At 46.5% G+C, this 11,370-nt stretch overlaps 2 protein-coding genes across 2 annotated transcripts; one reads left to right on the forward strand and one right to left on the reverse strand.

Moving 5' to 3' along the window:
• Positions 1-1,619: 1,619 nt before the first annotated feature.
• On the reverse strand, positions 1,620-3,402 carry nono (non-POU domain containing, octamer-binding). The gene has a single exon (XM_060064449.1). The coding sequence runs from the start codon at positions 3,236-3,238 to the stop codon at positions 1,877-1,879; it is 1,362 nt and encodes a 453-aa protein (XP_059920432.1). The 5' UTR covers positions 3,239-3,402; the 3' UTR covers positions 1,620-1,876.
• A 128-nt stretch (positions 3,403-3,530) lies between these two features.
• On the forward strand, positions 3,531-11,348 carry pold2 (polymerase (DNA directed), delta 2, regulatory subunit). The gene is made up of 11 exons (XM_060064453.1): positions 3,531-3,687; positions 3,874-4,101; positions 4,200-4,321; positions 4,444-4,567; positions 4,689-4,803; positions 4,918-5,116; positions 5,577-5,657; positions 6,682-6,839; positions 8,802-8,929; positions 10,282-10,383; positions 10,788-11,348. The coding sequence occupies exons 2-11, from the start codon at positions 3,876-3,878 to the stop codon at positions 10,949-10,951; spliced, it is 1,419 nt and encodes a 472-aa protein (XP_059920436.1). The 5' UTR covers positions 3,531-3,687; positions 3,874-3,875; the 3' UTR covers positions 10,952-11,348.
• The last annotated feature ends 22 nt before the right edge of the window (positions 11,349-11,370 follow it).

The raw sequence follows: 11,370 nt of genomic DNA on the forward strand, positions 1-11,370 counted from the left end.
AGGTAATATGTATGCATACACCCGTAATATATAACTACTTACAATTTGAAGGTTGATTTTTATTTTTTTATGATTTTTCTTTAGCAGTAGTTAAGACCTACTGTGCTTAAGAGACTCTGGGGCAAAGCATCAATATTTAATTATCTGCACCATAAGGACGTATATGTTGTATTAAGTATAAGATTATATAACCATGGAAAAATCTAAAGGAATCTGAATGTTCGCCTGATTCAAATAAACATGCATAGAATAGTTTGGATTCAGATCTCAGATTGGCATAATATCTGTATATATGGATATATACATGCATAACATATGTAGGCCTACTTGTTTGAGGAATAAAGGCATTTATTCCTCAAACTAAATATTAAAGTTGACATTAAGCTATTGAAAGAAAAAGGGTTGCTACAAAATATTGAATTCATTGCTTTGGGAATTAAAATAGCCCTTTTGTTTTACAGGTAGAGACATGCTCATAAAATAAATATCTAAATAAAACACATGGTCAAAATGTTATGCCCCAGACAAAATAGGCCTATATATTATGGCTAATGAAGACTTCTGGATTAGGAAAATGTGGTTTACTTTGTAAAGTATAATTTCCCCCCCCAAAAGTCGAGATTTTAACTGCTCCCTGCTAAATCAGCATGTCTGTTAAATCTCATCTCTCCCATCTCTTATCAACCCTTAGAGAGAAGGGACCTTACCACCATTATCACCAACACATCTGGACCCACTTACAGTACGCGGGAAGAAAGGTTACCTATCGGAGCGAGAATGTTGTTCCTGGGGAAGTAAAACTCTCGGGCTGGGAGATTATCCTGACATTGACAGGGTCATAAATCATTGAATATTAACCTTGTTGGCCTTTTCGTATCTTTTGTTATTCAACCTTGAGACAAATATCGAGGGTTAGGTGAAACACATTGAAAAGTGGGGTGTATCGTCTCTTATGAAGCATAATTAATGAGCATCCCCTTGACATAACAAGTCAGCCTACATATATTTCTGCACCTGTTCGGAGTGCTTGTGTAATTATAGTTAGAACAGATGTCCTTAAGCCAGTTTAAATTCAATTCCCAAATATATTTTTTCAGCTCTCCTTTAATGCTTTATGAGCCTTTAATGCTTTCAGGTCAGAGGCCACCAGCTTTGAGGTGTCAAGTGTTCTTAAATCGAACATTGTGAAAGTCAGCTCATGGATCCCCATTACAGTCTGAGCGAAGGAAACTCTTGCATAATTGTACATTGCATAAGCCCATCCATTGATGATAGCTAATGCTGGGCCGACATCACAAACACAAGGTGTGTGTTGTCTGACAAATCGGCCTAGTCTGCGATGACTTCCTTCTCGATCTTTATGACAGAAGTCCCCTCTTACTCATGGCTCAGTAAATACCTTGTCTCCATGCAGCCATGTTTTTCACAACAATTGGGTTTGGTGGATTCCGTATCAAAGTCGATATTAGTCATTTATTGAAGCACCATCTTGATTAGAATGGATTTGGCTTATGAATAACAGCCAGGACTGTACCTAAATAGCTCACCACACACAGCAATAATTCTGAATTATATAAAAAATAAATGTGTATAAGTATACTCTGAATAACAGGAAGCACTTTGAGACATCATGAATTTATTCAAGGAAAGCTGAAAAGTGACAAAATCATTTACTGTTCCAATGAAAAGTACACCAACTTCAGAAAGAAAGTAAAACACTTTGAAAAAATTGTAACTATACTAATCAATGTCTTGTAGTACAAAAAGAAAAAAATATAGGAGAAAAGAAGCCCATGCATCATTTATCAAAGTTCAATAGCACTGTTATATGAACGTAAAATAAACAACCGGGAGAGGAAAAAAAAAAAAAAGGACTTTAAAATCTGCGTTGCTTATTGGGTCCATATTCACCTGGACCGGGGAGGCCCCTCGGGAAGCCGCCCTGCTGGCCTCCGCCACCGGGCATGTTGTTGTTGTTGTTGCTGCCGGGGCCGGGGCCCATCAAGGAGGTGTTCTCAGCAGACATGGGTGGGTTACCGGCAGGACCTGCGTTGCCACCCATCAAGTTCCTATTCATTGGCATCCCGTGGCCGCCAGCCATATGCATCCTCATCTCTTGCTCCCTGCCTTCGGGGAAGTTTCCCCTGAATCCCTCCTGCTGCCTCTTCATCATCTCCTCCCCGCGCATCCTCACCTCCTCCTCTCGCCGACGCCTGTCCTCCTCCTGTCGGATCTCGGCCTGCTTTCGCTTCTGCATCTCCTGACTGTGGAGTTCCTCCATCCTCCTGAGCTCCTCCTGGCGGCGGAGCAGGTCCTGCCTCATGAGGATCACCTGGTGCTCGTGTCGGGCAGCCTCCATCTCCTGCTCCAGCTTCTCGTGGGCCTCCTTGATGTTACGGTCCACCATGTCGTACTGCTGCTTCTCCATCTCCATCAGGGCCTTCCAGCGCATGGCGTACTCGTACTCGAAGGTCCCTGGCTGGGCGAACCGCGGCGGCTGCTCTCGCTCTTTGTGGTACTGCTGGTTCTTGTTCACCAGCTTCTCTGACAAGCCCTCGTCGTCGTCGAACTGATCCATGGGCTCCACCGTCACGGGTCTGGGGAAGGCGGTCAGCAGGAAGGCACCCTCGCCGCACTTATCCAACGCCTTCCTGGCGGCTGGCTTGGAGGTGTACTCCACGATGCCTTTCCCCGTGGGCCGTCCCCTGTCATCCACGATCACTATGGCTCTCTCGATCTGGCCGAACACGGCGAAGGCCTCCTCCAGCAACTCGTTTGACACGAAATCGGGCAGATTCTTCACGGTCAACGCGGCGCCGTGGGTCGCGAAGCGAACCCGGATCTGCCTGCCTCTGAACGGGGTATCGTCGAGCTCGGCTCGGGCGATCTCGGCGATGATCCGCGACTCAAGCCGGATGAACCCGAAGCCCCGGTCTTTGTTGATGAAGATCTCGGAGGGCTTGCCGTACTTGGAGAACAGCTTCTCCACTTCTGGCTCGGACACTCCCGTCGGGAGGTTCCCCACGAACAGCCTGCTACGTTGGGTGTAGGCCTTTTCTCCGGGTTTTCGGAAGTTTTGCAGATCCAGGGTCAGGGCCTCGTTCGGCTCTGGCTTCACGTTGTGCTCTGGATGCTGACCGTTTGTGTTCATTCCTCCTCCGGGCTTCTTTTGCTGCTCCGCGGGCCCCGGCTGTCGGGGCCCGTGGTTCTGCGGAGGAGGACCCCTGTTTCCTTGCATTTTCTTTCTTTTAAAAACCCAATTATTCTCAAACCAAATCTTATTTGTTTTTTTAAATGCGCTCCCAAGCAGTAAGACGGTCGCGCACAAAGAGCTGAAAATGGCCGCAGCTATCGTGGCTACAACCAGCGGGCTAGGCTAACAGCGCTGTTGTGATCAGTGTTGCCAGATTGGGTCAGGTTTCCCTCCATTTTTGTCCACCTTGGCTGCAGTAAGTCAACAGTGGTGGCCAGATGGGGCGGGAATCTGGCCAGATCTGGCAACACCGGTTGTGATTTGAAAGAGACGGCGTCACTTTATTCGTGACGTTGTCAACATGCGACGTCGACGGTAATTTCGCGGGAGTCTCGATGTTGTTCCTTCGTTCCCCCCCTGGTGCATAAACTGATGATCACGTTTATAATAGTCCGAAAACGACCAACAACCAACGCGGAATAACATATAGAAAGGTAAGGTTGTGTTTACCATGAACATTGCACGTTGTCATTATTGTCGGGTTCATATGTATTTGATAACTGTGTCTGAAGGCAAAATTGCGACCATATAGTGTGTGACAGTGACACCGACAGGGAGTAGTTGAAATAACATCAGCACGCTTCATGTTAACACCAGTATCGTGTTTAACCGTCTTCCAGTCATGTTCTCCGACCTGAGTGCCTTGCGAGAGAGTTCGACTCTGCTCTGTCGCCCGGGATCCGAGGACCAGGGGCCGGTGTTTGACAGGGTGCTTCCCGCCTACACCCCCTGCTCTGAACGGTTCAGACTGGGCGACCGGAGCTTTAATCGTCAATATGCACATATTTATGCAACACGTCTCATGCAAATGACGCCTGGGCTCATAGAGAGAGCCAAGCAGAGATGGGGTGAGTTTTGGGTTTATACTAAGGTTTACGCTGAACCATTTGTAGTGAGGCATGTCTTAAGTCGCTTGTTTGTGTAACAAATGCGTATGCTCTCACAGGAGAAGATGTATGCATTCGGAAACTATGCGATCTGCAGACAGGGGAGCAGTGTTGCATTGTGGGAACCCTGTTTAAGCATATGGACCTGCAGCCATCGATTCTGAAGGAAATCAGTGAGGAGGTAAGGTTTCACCACTTACCTAGATGCATCTCAAATTACACACAATCGAACCCAACATGGCTGTATTGTCAAGGAGCGATGTTCTAGTCCAACTCTAACCTGTGGTTAATTCTTCCATGAAGCACAATCTCCTGCCTCAGCCGCCCCGCACAAACTACATCAGTGATTCTGACGAACTCATTCTAGAGGACGAGCTGCAGAGGATCATGCTGGAGGGCAAAATCGACAAAGACGTCTGTGTCACAGGTCAGTTTCCATCGTTAAGGGATGACCGCTTTGTATGCGTGTGCCTCAGTGATGATCTAGCAGTGACAAACAAAAGAGCTTCTTTTAGCTGTGGGCTAAATCTTCATATGTCTTCTCTCAGGTAGCGTCATAGCCATTTATGGCGCCGAGAAAAACATTGGGAAGTTCTCGGTGGAGGACTTCTGCACTGCTGATCTCCCTCCGCAGACTGCCCGGCCTTCGCTGAGCTCTGACCGGTATAGCTGCTCGCACACGAGTCCACAATAGACACCCGTAAAACCGCTCACTTTGCACGCAGAACACTTATCGATCGTCAGGCTAAATGCTGGTTTCCGGGTTTGCTGGTCCAGGTTCGTCCTCCTGGCTTCTGGACTGGGTCTCGGCAGTTCTCGCGCCGACAGCATGCTCGGTCTGCAGCTGTTGGTCGACATGGTGACCGGTCAGCTGGGGGACCAGGGGGAGCAGAGTGGGGCGGCCACCATATCCAGAGTCCTACTGGCTGGGAACCTCCTGAGCCAAAGCACCCAGGAAAAGGAAGCCTCCAACAAGGTATGCTGTGGTCCGGTCTGTGGGGAGCTGACAAAAGGAGTTTCCTTAACCGTTATGTTGCTGATGAGGAGTCGAGACCTCGCTGACGGATGGAAGGCGTCGCTACGTAGCCCATTTTATAGATAGTTTGCTCTGACAAAATGTTATGTGGGTATGCTACAAAATACAAATCATCGTATTAAAGATATGCTGTTGAGGGAATGTTTTGATCATTAGACAGTTTGCCCCCCCTTGCACCTGAATATGAACAAACGTCTTCAATACAAATGAGTTTAAATCAAGTAGGCTGTTCGAACTGATGTGTTTTGAGAAGAAGGTAGTGAGAGAATGGCATTTTTGTTTATAAGATTAATACACAGGAATCGTTTCCTGCTGCAAATATCCTTCAAGACGTGTGTCCTTTGAAATGCTATGAAGTAGTTGAGAGTGATAACGAGTGGCCTCCACTGTGTGTCCCCAGCCCAAGTATCTCACCAAGAAGACCCAGGCGGGCAGCGTGGAGGGGATGCGCCTGCTGGACGAGCTGCTGCGTCAGCTGGTGGTGAGTCTCAAAGAGCCATGGAGGTGCATCATGCACGTCTTCATGCAGAGTAACGCACCTTACAATCTGCACCAAGGGTCTTGGGTGGGCAGCTAGCTGGTGAGACAAATTCGGAAGTCAGGATCGTAATACCCTGTTTATACAGGTGATCCCAACGCTATAATGCAAATGCAGTGATAGATTTGCCTACCACGATATACAGAGAAACAATTACTTCAAGGTTGTGTCAGCGATGTCGGGTAACGTCACTTCTTTTGATATTTGAAGCGAGATCCCAAACAAACAGCCGGCTCGCCCCTCCATTCCCTGTTTCGTGCATCCAGGCAAAACTATCACGAACGCTGCGCAAAACCCCACAACACCCACTCCTTGTCGGTGATTGGTTGGAATACTATTTAATTTGGTTTTGAGCGGTTGGTAGTACCATTCGTCTTTGTGTACGATCTCAGAGCATAGGCTGCCGCCTACAGAGACGTGTTTTTGTGACGGCCTGCTTATGGGGCGGGAAGCTAGAGGATTGTGACGAAAGATCAGATGAATGTGATCATTTATGTTTTTCGGCCTAGAATCGCATTAATTCTGAGATCTTACACAAAAACGAATGGTGCTACCAACCGCTCAAAACTATTAAAAATTAAATAGTATTCCAACCAATCACCGACAAGGGGTGGGTGTTGTGGGGTTTTGCGCTGCGTTCATGATAGTTTTGCCTGGGGGTCGGCTTAGCTCAGGAGGTAGAGCAGTTGTCTTGTAACCGAAAGGTTGTTAGTTCAATCCCCAGCTCCTCCTGGCTGATTGTTGATGTGTCCCTGAGCAAGACACTTAACCCCTAACTGCTCCTGACGAGCTGGCTGTCGCCTTGCATGGTTGACTCTGGTGTGTCAACGTGTGTATCAAACGATGTAAGTCGCTTTGGATAAAAGCGTACGTATGTGTGTGTTTGTGCGTGCGTACGTATGTTTGTACGTGCGGTATGTCTGTCTGTTATTGTGGTCATCTGAAGGGGTGTTCCCTCTCCCTGCAGGCGTCCGTGCCGGTGGATGTGATGCCGGGCCAGCATGACCCCACCAACTACACCCTCCCCCAGCAGGCCCTGCACCGCTGCATGTTCCCCCTGTCCTCGGCGTACCCCACCCTGCACCTCGTCTCCAACCCCTACCAGGCCGACGTCGACGGCATCAGGTGAGCGCTCGTTTACCACCGAGGCAGAAGGGACCTTTGTTTCGTCTTTGGGGGTATAGATTGAGATTGGGGGCCCCTACACTATCAGCAGTCGTGATGAGGTAGGGAAAAAGATTTTGGGTCGATTTTTCTGCCCCTTATAATGCTTTTTTTTTTTTGCAGTTGTTATGCAGGCTCATCTGGGTTTCAAATAATCTTTTTATTACAAGTTTCAAAAAGCCAGAGATGAAGGCTGAATCCGAATACTCATACTTGACTACTAATATAGTATGCATTTTGTAGTACGCCAAAAATATAGCGTGTCCGAATGCTCAGTACGCATTGTGTAGTACGGAAGACGTTTCCGAATGCGTACTACCGCCAAAGTAAACCACGGAGTTCACTACGCTATCCCACAATGTAACCAGAGTCTGGTAACGAACGAAGAAGAGATGGCTGACCCGACACCACCAGAAAGACGTTGTAGAAAGCGGCGAAAAAAAGAGACATTAAAAAGAGTAAAATAGTAAAGTAAGTAATTAAGTAAAAAGAGACATTTTTAATTGAATAGCAACGATGACAAGACGGAAAACAGGTAACTTATCAAGGTAATTTTGCCGGCATCTGAGGGGAGATTAGAGCCCGACCGATATAGGATTTTTAAGGCCGATACCGATACGAATATTTTGTGATTAAAAAATCCGATATGCCGATATATCGGCCGATATATATTAAAAAAAAAAAATCCAGAAACGCGCAACAAAACAAACAGATTTCCCTAACATTGGTTATTTGTAGTTATCCTTTAAATCCTTTTCACTCTCAACTAACACGTAACAACAGCAAAACTGGACATGGTAGTCATGAATTAAGTCATGCTTATCGACTTTAGAGAATTGATGGGGATGTTCTTTTAATTGTTATTCAAGCAATGTATGTCTTGTGACAGTTGCCAACTTACCATGAACACACTTGCACACATGAGCTGTGTTGGAAATCATTCCCTATTCACTCCCTCACTATTCCCTATATAGTGTTTATGATATAGTGCACTATATAGGGAACGAACAAACGAGAATTCGGACACTACGCTGAACATTTCTAAGCGTCATTTGCGTCAGTAAATGCGCCGGGTATTTGTGTGACGCAGACAGATGCTCCCACATCATGTAAACAAACCGGGAAATCCCGAGGAAAGCTGGAGCTTGTATTGATGTTGAATGCAACATTTCCTTGATCAAGTTTTTTTTATTAATTTTGAATATTACATTTTCTATGTTAACTCCCAATTAAATTGTTGACATCTCTAAACGAAAGCCGGAGACTCCATCATTAAATGTATTAGTTTTCGCGGTTATTCAGCTTCTTCTTCTACTCCGGAAGAACACTACCGCATTGCATTGTGGTATACGGAGTAACAAGTAGGGAACATCGTATGTACACTCAAATTTTAGTACATGAAATTAACCACTGAGAATTCGAACACCACTGCAAAATGGCGAGCACCCTATAGTGCACTATATCCGTGATGGGGAATGATTTCGAACACAGCTATGAACAACACCGATGATCTCCGTCGATCTCCGTCATTCACTCTGCCTGAATCAGCGGGTTTGGGGCGTTAGAGCGCCCTCTGGTGGACAAACTTTTTTTTTTTTTAATATTCATTTATCGGCCATTATAATGCCGATACCGAATAGTTTGAAAAATGCCTAATATCGGCCGATAATATCGGCCTGCCGATATATCGGTCGGGCTCTAGGGGAGATGCGTCATCTCCAAACATCCGGTGGAGCTTCGGCGATGTTCGGAAGCGTTCAGAGGCGTTCTACGCATAGCTGTAGACCGTACTAAACTGTCAAGTGTAGTACCGTCAAGTAGTAGACACTGAACAGAAATAGTATGTACTAAGTATTCGGATTCAGCCTTAGAGTCTTTAACGTTGATATCATCTTGGCGCTTGCCTCCCTTCCCCCGATGCAGGTTCCTGGGCACCTCGGGGCAGAACGTGATAGACATCCACAAGTACACCAGTATGACCAACCACCTGGACATCCTGGAGAACACCCTGAGGCTGGGCCACCTGGCCCCCACAGCCCCTGACACGCTAGGTACCGCCTAGCGACACCGTCCAATGTTATTATTCCCTCCCCTCACTTTGCAGCGCATGCAGGCCTACAGCGATAAGAAGGCTCTGTTTACACGCCGACACTCGCGGGTGAAAACTACCAAATATTTGATCAGATGTGCCTTTCGTTTAGACGGCGACGGTGTTTTCCGGGTTTAAAAATACCAGAAAGTGAAACCACCCTGCAGAGTGGAAATCTTAAAAACGCTCCACCATTGCGTTTTTCCGTCCAAAGGGGTTAACAATGAAATAATGTGCTCTGATCTGCTCTGGCTGGCTCTCGTCGCGTACGCGTTGACGTCGCACCCATGTGCGGTACAGGCAAAACAACAACAACTGTGTCGGATTTCACCCACTTCTTTTGTGGCACCGTATGCACTCGGATATCCTCCCAAATACGCTCGTCTAAACGCGGAATAAAAAGTGAGAACGCAACGCCGCCTTTTAGGGCTGTCACTTTTTATTCGAAGTTCGAATATTCGTTCGAAGGTGGGGTGAAAAGTTCGAATTCGAAGTGTAATTCTCCATTCGAACTGTAAAAATGCGCTATAAAGAAGAGAGCGGCGAGTGGCTTTTCCTCAATAAAGCGGCCCTCCTGGATCCCCGCTTCTCCCGGTTAGTCCACCTTTCCCCTGCACAGAAACATCTCGTGACTGAAAGCCTCTCACACGAGCTCATTGAAACGGAGACCGACACTGATCGCACACGACAAAAAAAGTCCGCTGCTGCGCTGGGCGCGATGGGCAGCCTGTTTGGGGACTTATACAGCACGGCTGACAGAAGCAGCTGCAGCGGTAACGGAGAGCTGCGAGACTACTTGTAATTTTCTTTCCGTAAGGAATAAAAAGAGCAGCATGCCGTGTTGGAGGTCGGCCTCACAGATTGTTCGTTTATATAGGCTGTGTGTGCCATGGACGACATGCGCTCCGCATATCGCGCTCCGAGCAGTTATTGTTAATGCGTAAAAGACAGCCGCACTTGTGTGTCGGAGCTTCCTCTTGTTGTGTTTACAAATGTGTTATCAAAGATGTGTTTTTATCCTGTACTGTTATGAATTCAGTAGGTATACGTGATTTCCACAAGAAATAAAAAGAATCCTTTTTTTTTTTGTTTTTTTTAATAGTTCTATGGGGGGGGGGGGGGGGGGGTGCGAATGTATTCGAATTAATTATGGACATTCGAAATTCGTTCGAATTTCATTTTTGGAAAAAGTGACAGCCCTACCGCCTTTGTGTTTTCGGCCAGATCGTTTGTCTAAGTCAGCCTTAATTTGCCTTAGTCAGAAACTATGTTCTTTTCACCAACAGTGTTTTCCTGTATTTGTTTTTTTTCTAGGATGTTATCCGTTCTACAAGAAGGATCCTTTCATTCTGGAGGAGTGTCCTCACGTGTACTTCTCTGGCAACGCACCGTCTTTTGACTCCAGGACTATAACGGGTCAGTACCAGTATCAGTACTTTAGTGCTAGTATATGTAATTGGAACGTTCATTTATGGCACAGCCATTAGGATAATAATCCAGTATTATGGCAGACGATCTTTGAGGGGTATGTTATGTTTGTTTTGAATTAAAGGTTTTTTAAATGTCTGTTTTTGTTGGGTTCTGGAACAGTGGCTTGGTATACACTCAATGAAGATCTAGATTCTGTTTTTGAACCTCGACTGTAACACTCGTCTGCTTACCCATCACGCTTGCCGTGGTCTGTGCCGACCCGAGTCTGGACGTGCGCCGAGGTCCAGCCGAGCTCCTTATTATTCCCCCGCTGCCGCTCTGCATGTGGTTCTCCTTTTACCTTCCTGTGTTTTACACTCGTCTTTCTTCCTTCCTCTGTTATTCACCAGGTCCTGACGGCCAGCAGGTCCTCCTAGTGACCATTCCAGAGTTTGCCACGACCCAAACGGCCTGCCTGGTGAACCTGCGGACCCTCGAGTGCGAGCCAATGAGCTTCTCCTCGTTCTCCCCCGCAGACGAGGAGGAGGACAGTGAGATGAACGTCAGCCATTGACGTCTCGTCGCACGCATACACACAAGCACTGCCGCACACACGCATGTAATGTCCAGGGCTCACTTGGAGACTACTCTCATGTGGAATTCAGTGTTGTCTCGAACGAGTGTTACGGCATCAACAGAATTGTGAAACAGTCTCTGAACGATGACAGTTCAGTTCAAAGTGCCACTCATCCATGTGCTGTAGGCTAAAAACAATTAGCATCTTTAAAATACTTTGAATGCCAGTGAACAGCCATTCTAAGTCTTCACGTGTCACTGATCTGTTTACTTCCAGAAGAAGAAAGCATGTGTTTTAATCTAAGACCTTTTGTGGCAACAGTCTTGAACCACCAGTCATCACGACGAGCATCACACAGAATAATATGTAATAAACTTTCAGCTGTTTTTCTAAATTGGTAGTGGTGTTGTTTGTAC

Source organism: Gadus macrocephalus, chromosome 11 (genome assembly GCF_031168955.1).
Source record: "Gadus macrocephalus chromosome 11, ASM3116895v1".
Classification (NCBI taxonomy): domain Eukaryota; kingdom Metazoa; phylum Chordata; class Actinopteri; order Gadiformes; family Gadidae; genus Gadus; species Gadus macrocephalus.